Source organism: Muntiacus reevesi, chromosome 6 (genome assembly GCF_963930625.1).
Source record: "Muntiacus reevesi chromosome 6, mMunRee1.1, whole genome shotgun sequence".
In the NCBI taxonomy this organism is placed as follows: Eukaryota; Metazoa; Chordata; class Mammalia; order Artiodactyla; family Cervidae; genus Muntiacus; species Muntiacus reevesi.
The window spans coordinates 58,122,919-58,150,271 of record NC_089254.1 but is presented as its reverse complement, the minus strand read 5'-3'; the positions used below and the strand labels follow the sequence as shown (position 1 = coordinate 58,150,271).

General features: G+C 34.9%; 1 protein-coding gene across 1 annotated transcript in view; it reads left to right on the top strand.

The window, feature by feature from the left end:
* Positions 1-10,423: 10,423 nt before the first annotated feature.
* The window catches only part of SEPTIN7 (septin 7), a 52,087-nt gene continuing 35,157 nt past the window's right edge, over positions 10,424-27,353 (top strand). Inside the window, exons 1-2 of the mRNA XM_065939829.1 lie at positions 10,424-10,526; positions 22,245-22,351. Coding sequence (XP_065795901.1) covers positions 10,517-10,526; positions 22,245-22,351 — 117 coding nt within the window. The 5' untranslated portion in view covers positions 10,424-10,516. The remainder of the gene's footprint in view (positions 10,527-22,244; positions 22,352-27,353) is intronic.

The following is a 27,353-nucleotide window of genomic DNA, read 5'->3' as shown; positions in this document are numbered from 1 at the left end:
TAGCAAATGATTTTTCTCTCTGATGTTTAAAGAAAATCCTTTGAACTCCAGAATGTTATCTGTATCCTAGTTTACCTTCCTTTCTTTAGCCACTTGTCTAGGTAATGCTTTTTTTTTTTTAATTTATTTTTATTTTAAGAAATTTATTTGTTGAACTATAGTAGATTTACAATGTTGTGTTAATATCTGCTGTACAGCAAAGTGACTCATTTATATACACATATGCATTCTTTTTTATATTCCTTTCCATTGTAGTTTATCCCAGAGTATTGAACATAGTTCTCTGTGCTATATACTAGGACCTTGTTTATCCATTCTATATGTAATAACTTGCATCTACTGACCCCAAACTCCCAACATTTAAGCATGCAACTATCTTTATTTTTAATTCCTAAAACCCCACCATAACCCTTTGTTGTTCTCTAAATTCTACTTTATTGCTCTTCTGTTTGCAGATAAGCATTCAGAAAGAATTGACTTGTTATATGCTCACTGTCTGCAGTTACTCACTATTTATTTCCATTATGCCTCCATCTATCTTTCCCTTATGTGTCCACTGCTCTGACAATGGTCCCTGATAATGTTAAATAGATTCTTTTCTATCTGTTGACCACTCCAGAACATTTGGTACAGTTGACCACTTCTTAAAGGAGGCCACTACAGTGGACCTCCTTGAACTGCTTCTAAAAACTATTTTCCTCATTCTTTTTTCACCTTTTTCTAGGTTGTGTAGGTGATAGTGGTGGGGTTTTGTTGTTGGTTGTGACCTGCTTCCTACTTTGAATCCTGTATTTGGATTCATAACCCATGGCCTTTGTACCATTTAAATGTTGATGACTTAAAATGTTAGTATCTGCCTTAAAATGTTAGTATCTGCCTAACCTAGACATTTCTAGAACTTCTAACTTTTATATATATAGCTGCCTACTAGGTATTTGTTTTCCTAAAGGCCATTTTTTAGCATCTTAAACTCAAGTGAATTTTGCTTTTAGTGACTGGAACCACCACAAATCCAACTCAGTCTCATAAATTTAGAATTTATGTCTTGCTGTTCCCCCCACAAGTTACAGAGACTTGTCACTTCAGCTCATTAATATCTAATCCAGAATTGTCCATTAGAAGTTAATGTAAGTCACAGATGTAATTTAAGCTTTTCTGGTAGCCTAGGCTTCCCCAGTGGCTCAGATGATAAAGAATCTGTCTGCAGTGCAGGAGACGTGGGTTTTATCCCTGGGGTGGGAAGATCCCCTGGAGAAGTAAATGGCAAGCCACTGCAGTATTCTTGCCTAGAGAATCCCATAGACAGAGGACCCTGGCAGGTTATAGTCCATAGGGTCACACAGAGTTGGACATGACTGAAGTGACTTTGCATGCAGGCATGTTAAAAAGTTGAAAAGAATGAATTTAATTTTAGTATCAGATTTTTATATAGCCCAGTATAGCTAAAATTTTATTTCAATATGTAATCAGTATAAAAATTGACATTTCGTTCTTTCTTTAAAACCTGATTTGTGGAACTTCCCTGCTGGTCCAGTGGCTAAGGCTCCATGCTCCCAGAGCAGGGGGCCCAGGGTTTGATCCCTGGTCAGGGAACTAGATCCCACATGCTTCAACTAAGACCCAGCACAATCAAATAAATAAATAAGTATATATTTTTTAAAAAAAAACATAGTTTGTATTTTATGCTTAGTGTGTGTGTGAAAGTGGCTCAGTTGTGTTCGACTCTTCACAACTTCGTGGAATATACAGTCCATGGAATTCTCTAGGCCAGAATATCGGAGTAGATAGCCGTTCCCGTCTCCAGGGGATCTTCCCAACCCAGGGATTGAACCCAGGTCTCCTGCATTGCAGGTGGATTCTTTACCAACGGAGCCAGAGCATATCCCAATTCAGACTTGCTAAATTTCAAGTGATCCATAGCCAAATGGAGCTAGTGGCTACCGTAATGAATAGTAGTGTTCTAACTTAATTTCTCTTAATCCTTGCTACTTCTGTCATGGTTCAGGTCCTAATTTCTTCCCTGGGCTACTGCAACAGATCTTGAAATTGCTACCAGTATCTCCTCAATATTCTTGTTAGTTGTAATTTTCTAAAATATGAATGTGACTTGACTTGTGAATTAGTGTGATAGTGCAGTTTTCTGCTTAAAATCCTTTAATACTCTTCATAAGTTTTCAAGATGATGCCTCATCTGAGTTCTTTATTGTGGCCTACAAAGTCCTCTGTGATCTGAATTTTGCTTGACTTCGTGCTCTGTGTCTCCTGGACCTTGATTATGAGGTGTACTGAACTGTTTTTATTACCATAAAGATCTGTACTTTCTTCTCTTGCTTTTGGGCCTTTACAGCTGCCAATTTGCTTGCCCATATTGTGCAGCACCTACCCAAATTTCTTATCAGGCTAAGCCTGCTAGTCCTTCAGAATCTGAAGATTCTGACAACAGGATGGGTTTCTCTTTTTGTTTCTCCTTTTTGTTCTCATAGCTGTCTTCCTATGCTTGCTTCCATTATAGTTTTTATCACTGTGTTAATAGAATTGCCTTCTAACTTCTCTGACCTCAGATTCTTAGTTTCATAAGCAGGGACCTTGTTTTCGTTAGCTTCTATATCCCTAATCAGTAATACATACATTATGTGAGTCCAGTAGCTATGTTGAATGAATGAGTGTGGCCAGTAATTTTATAAGAAGAGATTTAAATTCCAAGTTCAGAGCAAAGAAGAAATTTTATTTAAATTTTTAAGTTAACCTGTTTCTTAACATGTGTTCATACAGATATTAAAATCTTTTAGGTAGAGTAACTAAGAATCCACAATAAGATTAAGAAAGTAAAAGTTGGTTCTGTTTGTACACAGTTGTTCATCTCAGTAAAAAGGGAGGAGTTAGGGGCATGCAAACTAAGGTATGACCTTTAAAGAAAATTGCAGAGGAGACAACAAAGTTAATATTTAGGAACACTTATGTGATCCTATAACATCTTAGTAGTATTGTTGTATTAAATCTAGAATCTAGGTACTTTTGCACCAGTTATATTTAAAATAATTAGGTAGTGAAGTTCTGTAACTTTCCCCTTGAATTAAGTAAGAGATGATAGGAATTTCAAGTGCTAGATAGTTTTGTCTATGAGTATGATGTAAGGCTTCTGTTAGAGTTAATAAGTAGACAAGTAAATTTATGTACCTTTGTCTTTTGTAGTGAGTGGTTGTTTTTGTGTTTAGAATTACATAAACTTTAGGAGAAAGCTTGCAGTTTATCTATGTTTTAAAATTAAGTGATGCAGCTTGAATTTGAAATTATATATAAAAGACCAAATGTTACCTTTGAAATTTTAAGTTACTGATGTAAACCTTCCTTGAATCTTTATAGTGGGATTTTTTCTTTCTTTTTTATTATAGTAGTTACTAAGTGGAGAAATAGAACCCTGGTCATATTTAGGTAATTTGGGGCTGAATATCTCTTTTGTAAAGTTGGAGAGTTCAGTTCAGTCGCTCAGTCGTGTCCGACTCTTTGCGACCCCATGGACTGCAGCATACCAGGCTTCCCTGTCCATCATCAGCTCCTGGGGCTTGCTCAAACTCATGTCTGTGATGCCGTCCAACCGTCTCATCCTCTGTCGCCCCCTTCTCCTCCTGCATTCAATCTTTCTTAGCATCAGGGTCTTTTCCAATGAGTCAGTTCTTCGCATCAGGTGGCCGAAGTATTGGAGTTTCAGCTTCACCATCAGTCCTTCCAAAGAATATTCAGGACTGATTTCCTTTAGGATTGACTAGTTTGATGTCCTTGAAGTCGTAGTCCAAGGGACTCTCAAGAGTCTTCTCCAGCACCACAGTTCAAAAGCATCAATTCTTTGGTGCGCAGCTTTCTTTATGGTCCAGCTCTCACATCCGTACATGCCTCCTGGAAAACCATAGTTTTGACTAGATGGACTTTTGTTGGCAAAGTGATGTCTCAGCTTTTTGATGGGCTATCTTGGTCATAGCTTTTCTTCCAAGGCACAAGTGTCTTTTAATTTCATGGCTGCAGTCACCATCTGCAGTGATTTTGGAGCCCAAGAAAATAAAGTCTGTCACAGTTTCCATTGTTTCCCCATCTATTTGCCATGGAGTGATGGGACTGGATGCCATGATCTTAGTTTTTTAAATGTTTAGTTTTAGGCCAGCTTTTTCACTCTCTTTCACTTTCATCAAGAGACTCTTTAGTTCCTTCCTCTTCACTTTCTGCCATAAGGGTGGTGTCATCTGTGTATCTGAGGTTATTGATATTTCTCCCGGCAGTCTTGATTCCAGCTTGTGCTTCATGCAGCCCGACATTTCGCATGATGTTCTTTGCATATAAGTTAAATAAGCAGGATGACAGTATACAGCCTTGACGTACTCCTTTCCCAATTTGGAATCAATCTGTTGTTCCATGTCTGGTTCTAACTGTTGCTTCCTAACCTGCATGCAGGTTTCTCAGGAGGTAGGTAAGGTGGTATGGTATTCCCATCTCTTTAAGAATTTTCCACAGTTGTCTTTTACACAGTCAGAGGCTTTGGCGTAATAAATAAAGCAGGTGTTTTTCTGGAATTCTCTTGCTTTTTCAATGATCCAGTGGATGTTGGAATCTCTGGTTCCTCTGCCTTTTCTAAATCCATCTTGAACACCTGGAAGTTCACAGTTCACATACTGTTGAAGCCTGGCTTGGAGAATTTTGAGCATTACTTTGCTAGTGTGTGAGATGAGCAATTTTGTGGTAGTTTGAATATTCTTTGCCATTGCCCTTCCTTGGGATTGAAATGAAAATTGACCTTTTCCAGTCCTGTGGCCACTGCTGAGTTTTCCACATTTGTTGGCATATTGAGTGCAGCACTTTAACAGCATCATCTTTTACGATTTGAAATAGCTCAACTGGAATTGCATCACCTCCACTAGTTTTGTTCGTAGTGATGCTTCCTAAGGCCCACTTAACATTGCATTCCAGGATGTCTGGCTCTACGTGAGTGATGGAGAGAGTTGAAGGTTTATAGTAGATCCTATAAAAATGTTTTAATTTTCCCTCAAATTCTCACTTTTATTGCTTCCAACCTATTACAACTCAGTTTTGTTGCTGTTCCCTAAAAGCATATTTAGCCGTTTTCAAAATAAGGTGCTCTTTTTCTCCTTTGTAAAATATATGTTCATTTACAAATATTAATATTTGTTGATATTCATATTCAAATTTTTTAAATGATAATATGTTTTCAGATGCCAAGATTTTGGTAACTTTACTTTGAAATAAGAACAAATGGTAGAGAATATAAACAAATTTTAAGAGTTCCAGTAATCTATTATTGAAACGCTTTTGAGGCATCTTGTTCTTTGAATATAATTGATTTCGAGAAGTAAGTTTAAGTAAGTTAATCACTGCAATTACTGCGTATTTAAGTTGGTTTTTCCACAGGTAATGAAATAGCAAGCAATGGAGTTGTAGTTTGATTTTCTTAAATGTGAATTTGACATAGAGATTTGGCATATCTTTTAGTTACCGAAAGATTCAACATGTGCTTTTAGAGAAGATGATTTGATAAGTGTTTCTTCTTACATAATTGATTGAAATCAAGTAATACTCTTTTTTTTTTATTGGTTAATTCTAGTTTATATTCATTTCCCATCAGCAGAATTTCAAAAAGAACTTTAGTGTACAAAAGTCTAGTCAGACGTTATTTGCAACCCAGCTCAAAAAATCATTAGAACTTTTGACTGAAATCAAGTAATACTCTTAAGATATTTTGGGTGAAGCCTGGGTGAATATACTTTTATCTACATTTGCATGCTTATAAGTGTCACAGTTACATCACTCAGGTCTATAAATAATGTTTCTTTATCCAGAGATTATATTTCACACTGGCACTGTGAGCATTATATTTGTCCAGAAAAAGAATCAGTGGGTGGTTAAATCTTCTGAATTACAGACTGTGGTTGATTTTAGAATTTGGGGAAGGCAAGATTCTTATGAAATGTGAAAAGTTTATGTGTTTTAGTCATCCAATGTTATATTTTAGTATATTCCCTAAATCTGTCTTTTGTGTTTAGACACAGTTTCTTTCTCAGGAGAAATTTTCCTGAGAGTGTATTTTTGTTTATTTTTTTAAGCAAGTCCTGTATATCAGCACTCTGTTAGGAATGTAGAGATGAATATGACATGATTTTCTTCCTCTGGGAAATCAGTCATATGGGCAAACTGGCAAATGCTTAATTTTAAAATAATTTAAAATGCTTAATTTTAAAATAATTTAAAACATGTAATTATTTTAAAATTATATTAGTTAACATATACAGAGAATTATTTACTGTCAAACTAGTCAGTCTTCTTTCTCACTGTGTTACTGAGACTGCTCTTGTGTAGAATTATCAGTAATCTTATTTCCAAATTTTATGGTCACATCTCTGGTATTTTTCATTTGACTTTTCGGTAGCGTTTAACACAGTTGAGTAACCTTGAGCCAGTTCTAGTTTCCTTTCCCCCTCACTGACTGATCTCACTCTTTTTCTGCCTGATGTTTGTGTCGGAGTGCTCCGGGAAGCTGCATGTGTGCGGTGCTGTGCTCAGTCGTTCAGTCGTGTCCAACTCTTTGCGACCCCATGAACTGTAGCCCACTAAACTCCTCTTTCCATGGGGATTCTCCAGGCAAGATTACTGGAGTGGGTTGCAATGTCCTCCCCAAGGGGGATCTTCCCAGCCCAGGGATCGAACCCTCTGGTCTCTTGCATTGCAGGTGGATTCTTAAGTCAGCAGGGAAGCCCCAGGAAACTGCCTAGAACCCCTTTCATCTATAATCTCTCCTTGAGGATATAATCCTCTCCCAGTACTATCTATATGCTTATGTTCCCTAAATCTGTTTTTTTCAGCAACAACCAACCCTGGAATTTCTGAATTCATATGTTTAACTGCCTATGACCATTTCTTCTTAAATATGTAATAGAGTCTTCAACACATTCAAAGCTTTTTTTGATTTTGGCCCTCACCACTTACTCTTTTCCTCCTCTTTCTGTGGAGATATCACTAGCCATTGAGTTGTTCAAGTCAAGTAGTGAGAGTTATCTTTTGTCTCTTTTACCGATCACATGTAATGCACCAGAAGTGTCCTGACACTTCTTCCTTCAAAACCTGTTCTGAATCTTTCTCTCTCTTTACATCCACACCATCTAAATTCAGTATACCCTTTCTTTCTTCAACTATTGTAGTAGGCTTCTTAGCAGTTTTCTTATTTCCATTTCTTCTCTTAGCAGTAAGAACTATCTTTAAAACACAAATCAGGTCAGGTCACTTGCCTGTGTAAAACCCTCCAGTGGCTTCCCATCACGCCTAAAATAACACTCAAATTTCCTGCTTTGACTGGGTCCCACGTTATCTGACCCCTGCCTGCCTCCCTGACCTATTTTCTACCACTTGTCCCCTGGTCCACTACCTTACTTCTTTGGAGTTCATATACTTTCTTTTTGTTCCTGAAAGTACCAGGTTCACCCCCACTTTAGGGCCCACCGCTTTGTCCTAGAATGTTTTTCATTGTTTTCTTACTTCAGTTTCCCAGTTGTCCCTAAGACTTTTCTGTGACTTGACGATAAAGCAGTGAATAAGACACAGGGGTAGACTGAGGCATTTTTCTTACACCTTTTGTATGGTGGGTTTCTTGAACATGTAACCTAAAATATTTTCTCTGAAACTTCTTCAGTTCTCTCAGATGGTCAGATGGCTTCCTCTTTTTGATGTCACAACTTCTGTAATTCCTTTAATCTGTACCTTGATGGAGTTTACATTCTAGTTGGAGGTAGAGTGGGTGGAGATCACCATAAATAAGATTTATATGTATGTTAAATGGTGATAGGTGCTAAAGGGAAAAAAAAACATAAAGCAACAAAGTGCTGAGATGAGGAGTAGGTTTAGGTAGGGTATTACAGAGCAGTCCTCTCTGTGGAGGTGACATTTGAATAATCACTGTCTTTTCTAGGTTATGATATATAACTCATAGATTTGTTCAATATAGAAAAAAAAGACATACCCTTTTTACAGACATTTTGTCCAAAGATAGTCTTATTTTCTTCTCTGTGCTCTATTCATTGCCTTTCAGTTTTCATAGGTCACATTTACTTCATCTTTCCATTTGTTATTGTTTGAAGTCTTTAGCTTCCTTTCCTATATCCCCAGGTTTGCATTTCTTCCAATTCTGAACTTTAATTATTTGAAATATAGTAATACTGTAATAAGATCCTAGTGAAAATATTGACATTTATCTGATCTGGTCTGTCTTAATCCAGTGACTGACAAAGCAAAATTGTATGAAATTTACATTTTTTTTTCTTCTTGGAATTTAAAGTTGGTCCTTGTATATCTTCTTGAAATTTCACACCTACACTTTTTTCATCATTTCTTGTAAGACTTCAGGTGCAAGGCATAGTGATTGTCCTTTATGAAAAGATAGGAGGTCTTCGATTCTATGTTTTATCAGGAAAGCTGATAAAATGGACTCACTGGGCCTTATATCCAACAAAAAAATATTTCGTTGATGTGAGTAGAAAAAAGTCTACTTTCAGTATATTTGTAATTTATCTCTAATTTGTTGAGTTACATGTAAGTAACTTTCATTTTCCCCTCTCTTCATTTTACTATGTTCCAATGGATTTCTCTCCCCTGTTTGGACTGAATGTGCCATGAATGATTCTTGGAATTCCTCGTTTACTGTTCCTCTGTGGATCTGTTCTGTTGGAATCTGGAACACTGGAATGATGGAAACATGTTCTTTACAAAGTAGCTGTGAGTATACTACATAATTAATACAGAGGCTTTTTTCTGGTCTAAGTTAAATTTCAGTTACAATTGGATGAAATATGAATCAAGAAGCTTTAAATTTAATACATAGTCTTAACTCGGCACATAGTAGGCTTTCAAATATTTGACTTTAAAATATCTGATCAGTGTCCTAACTAGTATATTTAAAATTAGCCTCTGATTTAATTGGCTTACTTAATCTGCTCAACATTTGTCTTAAAATTAATTTATATGAATTTTAAAAAAGGGTAAAAAGATTATGGATGGAATATTTAGTTATATATGTGATACTAGTGAGGAATGCAGGGTGCATTCCTTTGTTAAATCCAAATGTATTGAATTATTACTTTGATCCCATATGAGTGTTTTTGGATGAGAATTTAAATGTGGCAAAAACCTTTATGAGAAATGTGTATCTCTTAGGAATATTATTTTTAAATGATGAATGGTGTTATGTTTTAATGATGAATAAGACCTACCTCTAAGTAAATTAATCAGTAAGACTACTCACTCAGATAGTCTGAACTATGGACAGTATTTCTCACCAATGGGTAAGTTGAAAGTCACACTGATTTTCTATGCCAATTTATAAGTAGGTTTGTATGAATTACTCATGGAATTATTGGTGAGGTCATCAAAGAATCAAAAACTATACAGAAAATGGAATTAAAGTTTACTTTAAAACCAGGGTAAATCTGATGTCCGGTAAAAGCATTGAGGTGACATTACTGGACCTGGTATAGAGTTTGAAAGATAATGTTTACTGATTGACATTGATCATGAGAGTATTTAAGGGTTTATGAAAAATTTTATACTCCACATTTTTATTTTATTTCATGAATAAGAAGGTGAATTTCAAGAAACTCCTGCCTGTGGTTTTTAGTATTAGCAAAGGGAATGATTAATAGAGTCCTTAATATAATTTTATGTGAGATTATATATATAACAGGGAATATATATAACATAATATATAATAATATAATATATTGTTAATATAAAATATATAATTAATAATATAATATAATCTATAGTATAACAGGGAAACCTGGCATACTGCAGTCCATGGGGTCTCAAAGAGTCGAACATGACTGAGTGACTGAACTGAATATAATCTTAAGGGGATTTGAATTTTTTTATTGTGAAAAATACTTTGTTGTTTTTTTAGTTGCTTGATCAGAATCTTACTGTTAGTAACTTATTGTAAATTGAAATCTTTGCTCTGAGGCAGGTTTTTTAAATTTTTATTTTATTCCCTTGGGTTTTTATAATTGACTCAGTTGAGTTCAGTTCAGTTGCTCAGTTATGTCCGACTCTTTGCAACCCCATGGACTGCAGCACGCCAGGCTTCCCTGTTCATCACCAACTCCCGGAGCTTGCTCAGACTCATGTCCATTGAGTCAGTGATGTCATCTGACAGTCTTTGACTTTTATAATTGAGTACTATTAATCAACTTGTGCTCAATTTATTTTGTCCATTTCTTCGATTAATACTTTTAGTGGTAATACTATAAAATCAGTTTGATTCACCATGATTAAGAGTTTATATGATTTTCTAAAAATAGGTTAATGAAGAGAATTTGAAATGTATGATGGAAGCATTTTGTTGACATATTTATAATTGAGCCCCTTTTACTTTTCTCAGCAACAGAAGAACCTTGAAGGCTATGTGGGATTTGCCAATCTCCCAAATCAAGTATACAGAAAATCAGTGAAGAGAGGTTTTGAATTCACACTTATGGTTGTGGGTAAGATATGATTTCTCACTAAAGTTGAATTTTGATCCAAGTTTCAAACTATTTCATGAACTCTGAATGTTTTAAGAAAACAGTAGCCCAAGTAACTGCAGCAATCAATGTTATATTTTTTTTTTGTTATGCAGATACACTTTAAAATTTAACTTGATAGCATAGTGGGATTTAAGTATTTTCTTGCCTCTTTTTTTGTAGGTGGTGCAGTTTTGGAAACTGCGGGGAAGGGAAGTAGAAGTTGAAAAGCAGTGGGAGGTGGGTAGTGGAACAGAAAACTGGAGAAGTTCTCTTCAGTTGATGCTACAAAAGGAAATAGCATCTGGTGATTACTTATTGCTCTAGGATAGTTTTATTTTTTGGCTTATGTAGTGCATTGAAGCCATATCATCTGAGTGTTTAACTTAAACATATGTTCTCTAAATCTGAAAAAGAAGGATGGGTTAGAGGATCATAATCATGCAGTGATTACCCTGGGAGTTCATTCATTGAGTGTAAGCCCTGGAATAAGTGAAATATGACTCTCCTTCTTTGGTTCACTCATTTTTCTATTGTATGTGTTTCATCCTGTGAACACCTTTCCCTGCCTGTAATTGATTTTAAGAGATTGTCAGGGGTTATTTTAATTGTAGTGTAGTAACATCATTCATATATGAAAAAACACTTTACCATGTGTAAGGTTAGTTTTCTTAAATAACAGTCTTAATCTTAAATGATTTTATAATATTTTCACCTCATAAAGGCTGACTTGATAACCTGGCTCCTCAGTTTGGTGCAATTTATTGTATTTCTCTATTTGTTCTAAGAAGATGGAAGACAGAATTATTGGATCAACTATCCTTGACAAAGAAAATTGAGTTGATGCTGGATCTTTATGTATTGTGCATTAAAATTTGCTAATTATATTCCACACCTGGTATTTTATTTTGGTGTTGAACTAGATTATTGAATTAGATATGAATACTCCTTCATTGAAGGGAAGAATATTTTATCAACTGACCAGAATATTTTGCCTGAGGGTCAGTTTGTGGCTTTTTGGAAGTATCTGCATTGTAATAATTCATAGTTAAAATGTGGTACAAAATCTGCAAACTTGATACTTGTCTGTCCCTGGCTGAATAAAAAGTATGGTATACCTGGCTTGCAAATTGCTGCTGTAGAGCAGAGGTGTGGGTCTAGATAGGTGAGTAAAATATGCAGGACACACCTCTCATAGTTGGTAACATAAATCATTATACATGAAGAAATACTGCATATTATATTTACATTTACTGTGTAATGTTAGTGATCTTAAATGACAAACTGTAGACAAATAAAAGATCATTTTTTTAATTTGTAAAAAAAACCTCCTAGGTCCATTAGGAGAACCATAACGGTTTTCAAAAAATTTTTATTATTAAAACTTAAAAGAGTGACTTTTTGAGTGTCTACTTAGTAATGTCTGGGAGTGAAGGCCAGATATTTGGTTTGAAATTGCTGTCACTTTTTTCCAGGTGAAAGATATTTAATAATCAGCTGATCTTGACTTTTAGAGGAAATATGGAATCTCTGAATGTAACTTACTAGTTTTTTTGTTGTTGCCACAATTAACACTTGAACATTTTATATTTAACACGTACATTTTATTTAATTAAATCAGCTATTGTGCACGTTGCAGCTATGTGTTGTTAAGTGTTGTATTTTTTTCCATTAACTAATACATGCCGTCATAGATATATTCAGTCAGTGTTACCACCATGGGAACAAGATGCTGATTCTTACTAGGTTTTTTTGTTAGACCTTTTATCAACTATAGCTTGTTTTTTCTCTTTGATAAGACTTAAAATGAGAATAAAAGAGAATGGGTAGCAATATTATTATTCTGTCCCCCCCACCCCATACCTTGAACATTACTGTTTAATTAGCTGTCTTTGTGTAGACTTGAGTATAAGGTCTGAATCTTTTCATCTACATAGTTGCAATGTGTGACACATAAAAGTCACCTTTTAAGTATTTTATACATTGTTGTTCAGACTGCAGGCCATATCTGACAGCTCTGTGTATAAATCATAGAAAACTAAAGTTAACCTTGCTGTAACATTCTTGACTTAGAGACTACAAGCTATTCCTTATAAACTGAGTCCTTATTTTTGTGATTTATGCTCAGAGCAGCTTTGACTCTTAAAACAGTTTTTGGTGTGAGATTTGTACATTGATACAAACTGAGAATCTATATTTAACAGTTGATTTTTAAATATCTTCACCCTTTGTTGGGAAACCTTTATCCAGTAACTTTGCTTCATAAGCAATATTTATTATTTACTTGAGGGACTTTTTTGCATAAAAGAGGCATATTTGTATTCCTGTATTTTTTTGCCTAAAGGAGCTTATAGTATACATAATGATATAAAATATACATAAAAAGAGAACGTTTTCAGGAAGTAAATATAAGTTAGTAGAGTCATACAGAAATTAAGAACAGATATTTAAAGGTATAGGAGAGCTTATCCCTGATTGGACATTATTACTGCCTTACTTGAGGAATAGGTATTAGGGCAGATTTTTGAAGACTAGAATTGGGATAGACATTGAGTGGGCAATCCAGTTGGAGAAACAATAGCCAACAAAAGTCAGCACCTACATAGCATTGTGTGTCAGGCACTAGTTCAGGTACATAAAGGGCTGACACTTCATTTCTGTGGTTCATACAGTCCTTAACGGTAATCTTATGATATAAGTATTATTGCTTTCTCCATGCAAAAACTGAGGCATGGCGATATTAGTTACTTGCTCATGGTGACACTGCTATCAGATGCCAGAACCAAACCCAGTCTATCTCTGTCTGGTGTGTTCTTAAGCACTATGCAGAGGCTCGTTTGGAAATACTGGATATAGTGCATCCATTATGCTTTGAACTTGTATGATTTCAAGTAGATATTTTGTTTTCCCTAAAAAAATTAGAGAGACAAAGAAGGGCAGACAGAAAAAAGAATGAGAATTGTCGATAACTTAAATAATGCAAGCAGTTTTTTTCTGCCATTCTATTGGAATGAATTTCTGTCCTAGGGTCAGTATGAAGTGGGAGAGGTGAATTTTCTATTCCCCTAGTCATTTCAGCTTCCACATACTTTCATAGTGTGTGCATATCACCTTGCTCAGTTAGTCTAGGTGCCTTAATATAAACTAGTTACTACTTAAGTGCTCAAGAAAAATGTATCTGTTTCAGTGCAGGAAGAAAACAAGTTGTCAGGTTATATGTAATTGTGCTTTATGGATGATATGGAGGAGCAGAGGGCAATTTAAGATTAGTTGGCATTGTACGTTGATTTTAGGATCCTATCCTGAAGAGTTCACTTTGTAATAGTTGGAAATAAGGCTGGAAGGGTAGGCTAGCGTAGATTTTAAAGTCCTTGATTGCCTCCAGGATGAAGAGATTGGAATTCCTGATTTTGAATCTTTATTTGAAAATTTAGTTTAAAACCCAGCGTCAGCAATATTAAATAATGAAGATAGTTAGGTCTTTAATGTAGCAAAGCGTCAAACCTGTTTAGGCTCGGAACTTGACAGTTCTTTGTGTGCTTCTTAATTAGACTTGCCTATGATCTGAGATGGAAATGGCAACCCACTCCAGTATTCTTGCCTGGAAAATCCCACCGATGAAGGAGCCTGGCATGTTGCAGTCCATGAGCTCGCAAAGAGTCGGACATGACTGAGCAATTTCACTTAAAAAAAAGCATGCTCTGAGAATAAAATGTTAAATTCGTGATTTTACTAGAATCTTCAAAGGGGTAGAACTAAAGTGGAATGCTTTATCTGACCAGAAAATATTTTGAAAAGCAAGTGGCATTAAATCTGTTACTTTGGATTTTTTGAAGATAAAATTCAGCTTAATCATTTTTATAATATTAAGCTTTGCAAAATTTTTATAGCAGAGGTTTTTTTTTTATTGTCATAATTTAGTTGACCTATATCCAATGTCTTTAGTAGCACTGGCCTTTTTTTTTTTTTTTGCAGAAGGAGCTTAGAACATGGTGGTTTAGCCATTTTGGGGATTCAGAGTTTATCATAATGTGTATTGTATGTATGACTTATTAGTAAAGTTTAGGAGGTATTTAATGAGTGACAGAATAAACAATGATTGTCATAGATAATTTTCCCCCAACTTATTGTCGGTGTTTATATTACTTTAGTTAGTTGAAGAAATTGAAAAGTAGTATTGGCCATTTTGTATCTAGGTTATTGGGCATTTAGTGGAATTATGCTTAATTCTGCCATTAAGATATGTTGAATACTTGAAATGGTTTAATACTTCAGAATTTCCTGCCCTGAGGTCTATATTTTTATTTTGCTTTTAGTAATAAAAGTAATTTAACCAATGATGATTGCACAATGTTGTGAATACAGAAAACTCACTGAGTTATACGCTTTAAAATAGTGCATTTTTGTTACATGAATTTTATTTCAAAGAAATAATTTAGCCAAAGCAGAGAAAGTTTAGGGGGGGAAAAACTCACCTAGTATTTGGATTTTTGTATTCCTTCTAGGGGTTTCAGCTACATATTTTTAAAAGTGCTTCTGTAATAAAGTTAATGTGTTTCATTGTAGAAATTGGGAAAAGCAGAAAAGCAAAATGAAAATAAATATTACCATAATCTGTCATCCAGTGGTAACTCTTAAGCATAGAAACATACAGTGTTTTTGTTTGTATGTATCTGTAATGTCTGTGATTGTCTTACAAAATTTAGCGGTTAAATTATGATCATCTTTTAATATTAGATATTTTTTGATAATCTTGCTATGGTTGAGTTGCAGATTTCATTGGCTTTTGTAGGTTGGGTGTACTAAAATTTACCTTGTTGTCCAGTATCAATATAGTTAGAGTAAACATGGTTGTAGTTATATCTGTCCTTGCAATTTTATTTACTTCTTTAGGATAAAGCTTTGTCAGTTTGAATTGGTGTTTTTTTTTGAAGGCTTCTGAGTTGTTTTAAGGGTTTTAATATTAATACCAAATTGACCTAAGATAGATTGTATACCATTTTGCACACTAACCAGGTGTTAAAGCATACTGCCATCAGTGGGTATTATAGTGTTTCTTTGCCAATTTAATACCTAAAAATTGGTGTCTTATTTTCATTCTATATAGTATTGTTGCTGGTTAACTTTTTAATTATTTATGTTATCTTTTGTTTTATAAATCATATATTCTAGTTTAATTTTAAAAGCTATATTCCTTTTTTTCCTTATATAGATGCTCTAAGGGTATTGTTGTGGTTGAGTATTGACTCTGTTTCTCAGAATTTTTCTTGTGTCATGTTATATATTAATCTGATTTTTATATTGTCCATGTAGTCTTTTTTTCTTTTGTCTTGTGTCTTTGATACCTGCCTGCTTGATTCAGTCTTATTAGGGATTCCACTGTATATAAGTATATAGACTAAGGTTTACTTTTTTTATTTTGCAACTTAGATCCATGTGAATTTTTTGATGTGAGATGTGAGACAGGAATTTGATATTTATTTTACCTTATTTTTTAAATGGTTAATTAGTCTTCCTAAAACCATTTGTTACAAACTTGAATTCTGAAGATATATGTGTTTGGTTAGTTCTCTTTCTCAACCTTTGGTTTAGTTCATTCTAGTTCTTCCTATATAAATGCTATATTGCATTATTGCAGTTATAAATTACAGTAATTATGTTGTTTTTTCTATGAGAAGATCACTGGAGTTTATGCTTATTTATGGAGCTAGATATATAAGTAAACGATATGTAAAATAATTAGATTGTATTATTGTACAGGAAGGAAGTAAACATGGTGGGATCTGTTTAGGGCCTCAGTAAGATGCACCTCTCAAAAAGGAGACTTTTCCATAATAATACTTGAAACTTGTGAAAATTAAGAAATACTAAAAAAATGAAATGACTTACCAGCAAGAGATAATTATCATTAACATTTTGCTATGTTTATCCTCAGTGTTTTACTTTTGACAGCTGCATATTTCCAACTGTGGCTATATAAAATTTTAGACTCTTATTTGACTTTTGAATGATTTGTGTGTTTAATTTTATAATAATGCTGCAGTAATAATTTTAGAGAATGGAAATTTTGGTCAACATTTTAACTGAGATGTTTAATGACTACATTGTATTCTAACTTGTGACTGAATATATGATAGTTTTTATAGCTTATTTCTCCATTAATGGACTTTAAATTTGTTTTTACCCTGGTTACAAATGACAGGGCAATGGAGATCTTTAAACACATGGGACTTGTGTATATGTATTGGGAGCAGAGGGCAGTATCACTGTTTATAGTCCCTGAAGTTGGATTTTTGCAGCAAAGTGTTTGAATATTTTGTGGCTCTAGAAACATTAGCAAATTATTTTCTTAAAAGCTTGTGCTACTAAATATTTTTTTTAAGGGAAAATATATTTTTTCCTGAATTTTAGAAGATTTATGGTATGTTGAGGATATCCCATTCCATGTATGCTCTGTTACAGATGCTTAATGGCAAAATGTAAAGATAGGTGAAAACACTGTAAGGGAATATAGTAGAGAAGAGCAAAAGTCCAAGTTAACTACACCACGAATCATTAAAGTGTTATTATCCACCTTACCTGCCTCCTGAGAAACCTGTATGTTGGTTAAGAAAGAACAGTTAGAACCGGACATGGAACAACCAACTGGTTCCAAATTGGGAAAGGAGTACGTCAAGGTTGTATATTGTCATCTTGCCCATTCGACTTACTTGCAGAGTACATCATAAGAAGTGCCGGGCTGGATGAAGCTCAAGCTGGAATCAGAATTGCTGGGAGAAATATCAATAACCTGAGATATGCAGATGATATCATCCTAATGGCAGAAAGTGAAGAGGAGCTAAAGAGCCTCTTGATGAAGATGAAAAAGAGTGAAAAAGCTGCTTAAAACTCAACATTCAGAAAACTAAGATCATGACCTCTGGTCCTAGCACATCACGGCAAATAGGGAAAAAAAGGAAAAAGTTAGACTTATTTTCTTGAGCTCCAAATTCACTGCAGATGGTGACTGCAGCCATGAAATTAAAAGACACTTCTCCTTGGAAGAAAAGCTATGACAAACCTAGACAGCATGTATTAAAAAGCAGAAATAACACTTTGCCAGCATAGGTCCATCTAGTCAAAACTATGGTTTTTCCCGTAGTCATGTATGGATGTGAGAGTGGGACCATAAAAAATGCTGAGTGCCAAAGAATTGATGCTTTTGAACTGTGGTATTGGAGAAGACTTGAGAGTCTCCTGGACTGCAAGGAGATCCAACCAGTCCATCCTAAAGGAAATCAGTCCTGAATATTCATTGGAAGGACTGATGCTGAAGCTGAAACTTGGCCACCTGATGCGAAGAACTGACTCGCTGGAAGAGACCCTGATGCTAGGAAAGATTAAGGGCAGAAGGAGAAAGGGGAGACAGTGGGATGGCATCATTGACTCAGTGGACACGCGTGTGAGCAAATTCCAGAAGATAGTGAAGGACAGGGATGCCTTGCATGCTGCAGACCATGGGTGGCAAAGAGTTACTTAACAACTCAGCAACAACAACAAAGATACTAAAGATTATGGAGCTGACTTTTTAAGGGGAAAATAAGGGGGGACTAGGACTTTCCCGGTGGCTCAGCAGTGAAGAATACGCCTGCAGTGCAGGAGACACAGGAGATGTGGGTTTGATTTCTGGGTCAGAAAGATCCCCTGGAGGAGGAAATAGCAACTCACTAGAGTATTCTTGCCTGGAGAATCCCATGGACAGAGGAGCCTGGTGGGCTACAGTTCATAGGGTTGAAAAGTGTCAGACACAACTGAGCATGAGGGGGCTCTAAATGGGTTCACTGGCAATAAATGCTGGAGAGGGTGTGGAGAAAAGGGAACCCTCTTACACTGTTGGTGGGAATGCAAACTAGTACAGCCGCTATGGAGAACAGTGTGGAGATTTCTTAAAAAACTAGAATTAGAACTGCCATATGACCCAGCAATCTCACAGCTGGGCATACAAACTGAGGAAACCAGATCTGTAAGAGACGTGCACCCCAATTTTCATCACAGCACTGTTTATAATAGCCAGGACATGAAAGCAACCTAGATGCCCATCAGCAGACAAATGGATAAGGAAGCTATGGTACATATACACCATGGAATATTACTCAGCCATTTAAAAGAATTCATTTGAGTCAGTTCTAATGAGATGGATGAAACTGGAGCCCATTATACAGAGTGAAGTAAGCCAGAAAGATAAAGACCAATACAGTATACTAACGCATATATATGGAATTTAGAAAGATGGTACCGATAACCCTATATGCAAAACAGAAAAAGAGACAGATGTACAGAACAGAATTTTGGACTCTGTGGGGGAAGGTGAGGGTGGGATGTTTCGAGAGAACAGCATCGAAACATGTATATTATCTAGGGTGAAACAGATCACCAGCCCAGGCTGGATGCATAAGACAAGTGCTCAGGGGGAGAAAAAAAAGAAAGACAAGTGCTCGGAAAAAAAAAAAAAGACAAGTGCTTGGGCCTGGTGCACTGGGAAGACCCAGAGGAATCGGGTGGAGAGGGAGGTGGGAGGGGGGATCGGGATGGGGAATACATATAACTCCATGGCTGATTCATGTCAATGTATGACAAAAACAATATTGTGAAGTAGTTAGCCTCCAACTAAAAAATAAATGAAAAAAATTATTAAATAAATAAAAAACAAAACTATGAAAAAAAATAAATGGGTTCACTGACTGAGCTTCGTGAAATACAATTGAGATTTTTCATTTATTTTCTGGGGAGAGATTGTGTATTTGGATTTTCAGAGAGGTTGTTAATTCACATAAAAATTGAGAACAATAGATACAAAGTATTTTGTATAATTGGAAGTGTGTGACACTGATTTATTGTGCTTCTTGTGCTGAGATAGTGTTTTAATTAATTTTGTAACATTTGTAAAGACAAAAATTACAAGTACAGTACACAGTTATTTGCTCTCTGTAACATTTGCAATGCACAATGCCTCATTGCCCCTTAAATACTTGCGCATTTCTCTTCCTCAAGGATCTTCTACTGCATAGCCATTAATATACCATCAAAATCGGAAAATAGCAAATGTATGTTTTGTGTACATACATATATATAGAAAGTGAAAGTGTTAGTCTCTCATTTGTGTCCAACTCTTTGCAACCTCATGAGCTGTAGCCTGCCAAGCTCCTCTGTTCATGGAATTCTCCAGGCAGGTATACTGAAGTGGATAGCCATTCCTTTCTGCAAGGCATCTTCCCAACCCAGGGATTGAACTTGGTCTCCTGCATTGCAGTCAGATTCTTTACTGTCTGAGCCACCAGGCAAGCCCCACATATATATGGACACAAAAACATAAATACTTTTGTATCTATAGTGTATCTGCATCTATTATATTTGTTGAAAGTCATCAAGTTTACACTGGTATTTCCAGTTTCAGTTCATTATCACAGCATATATTTACTTTTTTAAAAAATTGAATTATAGTTGCTGTACAATATTACATGTTATAGGTATACAATATAGTGATTCATAATTTTTTAACTGTCCTTACTTATTTGATCAATTTTTCTGTATGAAACTGATCTTCTGTCCAGGCTTTTCTCTTCCTCCCTGTGGTGGAGTATTACTACTCACCCCTCTCAAGTGCTGTGACACCCTGTGGCAAGCCATTCTTCATGCCTTCTTCATCGTTTTTGAGTTCAGGCCTTCTCCCAGACTCCTTTGGAAAGCTGTCTTTATATTGTAGACTCCTATTAGCTTGCCCTGGACCTGATGTCCTCAGCCTCAGATAATGATTTCTGGACTGAATTTTTAGGAGGAAAGTGGAAGAGAAAGAGCTGAAATAAGTTTGAAGGGTTTAAAAACTAATATTTAACTGTTACAGAGTTAACTGGCATATGAATAGGAGAAATTATTTTTTTATTCTTATGTAACACAGGTTAAAAAAAATTGATAAAATTGTAGTTTGGGGCTGCCATAGGAAACAAGTGACTAAAAGGAGATAAAAGTGTGGAAAAAATTTAGTTTGGAAATGAAACTTACTTGCAGAGGTGTATAGCGTTTCAGTGGTTACATTTACATATATTTTGACAAACAGTTTTTAAAACCTTTAAATGGCCTCCAAATTTATTGATGGTTGAAACTAATAGATTAATGTTTAGAAGGGAGAAAACTTTAGATTTTAGGGCTCTGTTCTTACACTGCCCAGAACTCTCAAGTAAGTGGATGATATGAAGATGTTTTCTTCATTAAGCCCAAATAATAACTTCCTTGACTCTTTACATGGCACAGTAAATGTGTACTACTGAAACACTTATTAAATTAAATTGTAATTAGTAGTGTGTATTACCCTAGAAATGCCTTTGAGAGTTGAAGTAGTCATTTTCATTTTTATATCATTAGCTTAGTCCATAACTCCTAGTACTTTACTGCTAATCAGTGTATGTCAGCTAAATTACTGATCATTCAATTAAAATCTGTTCTCAGGACTATGACAGAAATACTGTGGAAATCTTGTTTTATGTTATCACTGTAAATGTTACTACTTGTAACAAAATTAACAATTCATAGTCTTCTATCATAAAAATTTGAGTTAACAATGAACCACCAATCATGTTACACTTCTGATTCCTTGGTATCCTCTCTGATATTTTGACAAGATCTTACTGTTTATAATTCACGTATTTTAAAACTAGCTGTTTCCCTCCAGATGAAAGCTCTTTATTTTCCTTAGTGAATGCTAGCCACAGTTGAAAATTAGAGGGAAAAGTTTAATCCTTCCCCCACCATATGAAAAGACTGATAGTAGTCATAAAAAACTTGTGATATCAGTTATACAGGATAAAGATGCCTATTAAACTAACTGAACTGCTAAGAACTGGTGCCATGTTAATTGATAATTATTATATGATATTTAATTTATTTTGACTTTGTATTACATATATTCTGAAGTAGTTGATGTTTAGTAAAAATTAGCTGTACATTGGTATGGTCTGTTAGACTTGACATGAAGGGTTAGAGAAGTAGTATGTGAATCTTAGTGGAAATTGTCTACCTCCCTCCTTTCTCACTTTAGACAGAAGCATTTTTATAAAAAGTTTATAGAAGTATGAAAAGTATGACTTTTTGGAATCTAGTTTATAGAGTACACTTAAATTGATTGGTATATGGGTAAATTAGAAATGGGTTTTTTTGTGTGTTTTTTTTTAACATACATTGTGATTAATTTTTCTTCTTTTTTTGTCAGCAGACTTCTACTTTTTCGTACTTACCTAATTTCTTGCCTTGGTCATTCATTAATTGTCTGTAATAAGCATTTATACTTCTTTTATACTTTATTGCACTGAAGTAGCAATATATAATCCAAGTAGGATGTTTCCTTCATGACTTTCATCTCTAGGAATGTATCACTGTTTAATTGTATCAGATACATTACTTCTTTTTTTTAACATTACTTTTAAAAAACACAGGTTGTAGAATTATGAAGCTAAAAGTCCTTTCCAAATATGAGTCTGACTTGATAGATAAGAAAATTAGGGCTAAGAACTATTCTAATAGGGAGTCTTTATAGCATATTTTGTAATATCACTTCCTTGTCCTCCAAGAAGTAATTGGATGAAAGCAATTTTGATTATAACACTGGTTGAATATTTAAGCTTGATAAGTTGACTGAGTTTAACAGATTTCCCCCTCTGTTTCTTTTAGGTGAGTCTGGACTGGGAAAGTCAACATTAATCAACTCATTATTCCTCACAGATTTGTATTCTCCAGAGTATCCAGGTCCTTCCCATAGAATAAAAAAGACTGTACAGGTATGTGTATTGTTAATTGTGATAAGATGGGGTAATATTAACAGATATAAAACACATTCTATAAATTATTATTTATAAATTCTATAAATTACTTTGTTATACAGTCCATCTGGTTTGTTACGGACTGAACGTGGTTAAGATCTCTATTAATATGTTCTCTGTGTTGTTATTGTTTTAGTTTCTTAAGTCACGTCCAGCTCTGGAGACCCCATAGATGGTAGCCTGCCAGGCTCCTCTGTCCATGGGATTTCTCAGGCAGCAATACTAGAGCTGGTTGCCATTTCTTATGCCAAGGGATCTTCCTGACCTAGGGATCAAACCTGCGTCTCCTGCATTGGCAGGCGGATTCTTTATCACTGAGCCACCTGTGCTTCCCCACAAAACACATTCTGTGACTTGTATTATATTTATATATAGGTAGATTTCAAATTTGACCTTAGCCAGTGTAAAGTGTTAGTAAACATGGTTGTTGTTGAAAAAGAGAAATTGATTGATTGAGAAGTGCATGTAATTAGAGGGACTTTCTTAATTTAGAACCTTATGAATTTGTCTTAAGGATCCTCCTAGAGATTATACTGTGATACAGTAAATGATAACATTTAGAGTTATGCTGCAGTATGGTAACTACTTGCCATATGTAGCTATTTAAGTTTATTTAAATAAGTTAAAAGTCATTGAAGCAAAAAATTCTGTTTCTCAGTTGCACTGGGTACATTTCAAGTAGTAGTATGTGGCAAGTAGCTGCCATTTGGAGCAGTGCAGATTATCTCCACCATTGCAGAAAATTCTGCTGGACAGGGTACAGAAAACATGACTTGTGTCAAAGCCATTAGTATTTGTTTTAGTGAGTGACATGATACCACGTGATAGTTAAATGGCAGTAACAATTTGTTAATACTTTAAGCTATGTGTGGTCTAATTTAGTACTTCTCAATCTTTAATGTGCATTTAGATCATCTGAGGAGCTCAGTTAAACTTAGTTCCTGTTCTAGTAAGTCTGAAGTGAACTGAGATTCAGTGTTTCTAACCAAATCCAAGGTGATGCTAATGCTGCTAGCAAAATGTTAGACTCTCTAGTTCTAGTGATGTGTTGTCCAGGACAGTAGCTGGTAGCCACATGTTGCTGTTGAGGTCTTAAAATGTGAGATGTCTATGTTGAAATGCAAGTATAAAATATACCCCAGATTTTGAAGTCTTAGTTTGTTTAAAAAACAAAAAACAACATTTTATTAATAAATTTTTCTATTGATTACATTTTGTAATAATGATTAATTGGTTATATTGGGTTAAGTAAAATTCATTAATTTCATCTGTTGCTACTTTGTAAAGTGGCTACTGAAATTTTTAAAATTGCTTATGGAGTTCACATTACATTTTTGTTAGGCAGCACTGCTCTAAACTATTGATTGAAAGATTTGTTGGTAGATTGATGCAGTAATACACAGCACATAAGCAGAAAAGGAGTGGAGTGAACAGTTCTAGCAGAAGCATGTCTTATTGAGGCAGTGATGCTGGAGCTGGATATTTTGTTTCTTCTTTTTAAAGTTTTCTGTTTTAGGAATTTTTAATACCCTTTATGGAGCTTGAGATTTCAAATTACCTGCAAAAAAAACTGTGTTCTGAAAACTTGATACTATACTACATTGCTTATTTATTTTGTGATATATTGGATATTTCAACCTAATCAAGAAGATAAACTTTAAACTTTCTTAATTTAAGTATTTAAATCCAGAATTAGTAACTAGTTATATAGAAATGTTAAGGAGACCCCACAGTGTATATTCCTAAATTCAGGAATATTTAGTGTAAAATGTCTGTTAAGTGTTAATGGTCATGTATCTACCAGTGGTGTTCTTGGCAGTTAGTGCTGGTGAGGAAACTTTCTGAGTCCTTTTTGTAGTTTTTAGCTCGTGGCATAATGCAAGGTCGACACTAATAATAAAACAACACTTAATGAATCATCAGCATCTTCCAGGTACTATTCCAAACACTTTAGATGCATTTATTTAATTCTTGGAGTAATTTTTTCAGGTAAATGGTGTTATTATCCCTATTTTACAGATGTGGAAATTGGGGCACAGAGATGATGATATGCCTAAGGATCATGTAGTTAGCCTACCAGAACAAGGATACAAATCTAAGCACTATGGTTTAGTCTGTATTGTATAAAACTATGCTATCTCTCTGTAGAAACTTAATAAGTGTTAGTTTAGTAGATAACGAGTTCTTAATACGTGGATTAGCTTTACTTTTTAATGATGTTTGGCCCCAAAAATTGTCATTTTTCTTTCATTTATGTTGCCTTTTCCTTGAAAAATCTTATATATGGAGATAGATTTTCCAGTTAGGCAGTTTAGACAAACTGAATTGATCTGTGAGGTTATTTCTTCACAGTTAGGTAATATATGAGTTTAGTTTTAAAAAATGGAAAATTAGGGCATAAGGTAAAAAAAGGAATTAAGTCTTAAGGCTGATCTATCTGATGCTAGCTAGTAAAGAATACCTAGTGTTGTTTTTTCTTTTAAATGGTATACACATGATGTTCATTATTGCTTATTATATTTGAATTTTCAAGCTGGACTCTGGAGGGTATTGACTGACCATTATGTACTAGGTTTGAAATTGCAGTAAACTTCTTGGTGGATGATGGAAACCAATTAATCATAAAAGTTTCATACCTTACCATGTTTTATTGTATTTTATTTAAACAAAATAGGCAAGTGGACAGTGTTTTTAACTCTTTCCTTTCACCTAGTGCAGTGATTTTTGCTAGTGTCTCAACAGATGAAGTGTATTGACACTTGCAATCTAAGGAATTCAACACATGGAAATCTAGTTTAACATACTTTGCAACAAAGTATTTGCTCAAACAAGGAGAGTTTGCTTTACCCCCATCCTTCTTCCCCCACCCCCCCACCCACCCCTCAACCTAGTTCTTACACTTCTTATCCTGCTTTGGCCAAACCAACCTTTTTGCTGTCCTTTGAGCAGGCTGATCTCTTCCACTCCAGGGGCCTTCCACTTTGTTTCTCTGCTTGCAGTGGTTTTCCTTGAGATATCTTCATGACTTGCTTCCTAATTTTCATCAGTTCTCTGCTTAAAAGTTACTTTCTTAATGAAGCCTTTCTTGACTACTCTATAAACTCTGTAAGGGTAGGGACTCCTTTTTATTCACCCTTACAAGCTAAGTTCCTAGCACTACGTCTGTTAAATGTTAGCATCCAATATTTGTTGACTGACTGAACAGACAATTTTTAAAAATTTGTTTGAGGATCTTTGAAGTTTTGTTTCTACTTTTTTTTTGGTCTGAAATTTTATAAAACACTATCGTAGATTAAGTGGAATGATTTCAAATTTGAGAATCTTTGAAATTTTAAATTTGATCTTTTTTGAAATTTTGTTGATTATTTTTGTCTTAAGCACAATTATTTTGCATTTAATTTTTAAGTTGCTGTGTAGTTTGTATACTAAAAGGGCACAAATTTAAGCATAGAACTTGGTGAGTTTTATATATGTATTCATATATCTGGGTTTCCCTGGTGGCCAGTGGTAAAGAATCTGCCTGCCAAAGTAGGAGATAATGGGTGTGATTCCTGCAGAAGGAAATGATGACCCACTCTAGTATTCTTACTTGGGAAATCCCGTGGACGGAGCCTGGTGGGCTACAGTCCATGGAGTCACAAAAAGTTGGACACGACTTAGTGACTAAACAGCAGCATTAATTCATATATCCAAGTAACCACTTCCCAGATTAAGATACAGTATTTTTCTAGGAACCTGGAAGACTTCCTTGTGTCTCCTCTCACTCAGTATTACACCCACCCCACTTATAAACACCTTTCTGACATCTCCATAGATTAATTTTTCTGTTCTTGAACTTCATTTAGATATATTTTTAAGTCTGGTTTCTTTCACTGAGGATTATGTGTGTGGTATTTATTCATGTTGTATAGCTGTAGTTCTTTTCATTGTTTTATAATATTCTACTATATGACTATATCACAGTCTGTCCTCTTCATTGTAGATAAGCATATGGGTTTCCAGTTTTTGACTGACATAAATGTTCTTATATATATCTTTTGGTGGACATAAGTACTCATTTCTGTTGTGTATGTGTATGTATATGCACCTGTGTGTATACATAAAGACATTTCATTTTTTCCCCTTTGATTTCTTAAAGATTGAACACGTCTTTTATACTCATAAATTGTTCAGATTTCATGAAGTGTTTTGACCATCTTAATACTTCCTATTTTTTCCTTCTTGAGATTTGCACATGTTTCTTATCGAGATAACAATCCCTTACCTTTCAGTTATTGCAGGTAGTTTCTCCTAGGCTGGTATCTGTTAAAAGATGGGAGAAGCTCTCAATTTGTCAGAATTATATTTATATTGGTCTGTCTCCAGAATAATGCTGTCTTAAACTCACTTTGCCTTCTTTTAAGGTAACACTTCAAAGGCTACCTTAACCTTCTGTTGTGAATGTTTTCCCAGCTCTCCCTTTTTTGAAAACAAAGGCATAATTAGACTAAGGCTATCTCTAGTAATATTTTTAAGACAAAGGCCTGTGTACCACTCTTAAATCTCCTCCTTTTACCAAAAGTGAGACCTTTAACATTTGAGAACTAGATTGATCCTTATTAAAATCCCAGAGAAGTGTATCCTTTGATATACTGGAAACAAGATGAAGGTCGTCTGAACTCTTTTCTCCACTTATCTAGGAGAGAACATGACATGTTCCTAGTCATTCAGTTGTTAGAGAATAGAATGTAATTTTCTTTTACATTTGAGTGGTTTTTCACCAAGCTCAATAATCTAGCAGATGATCTGCTCCTGGAAGCTCTTAAATTCTCTCAGTGAAGAGTGATCAGAAATATTACATCTTAGCCCAGACATATTAGACCAGGAAAAACATACAATCTTGAGTTTCAAAAAGCAAATGTCTGCAATTTCCCTGACCTGAAGACTTTCTGGAACACTTCCAACTGTCAAAAAGAAGAAG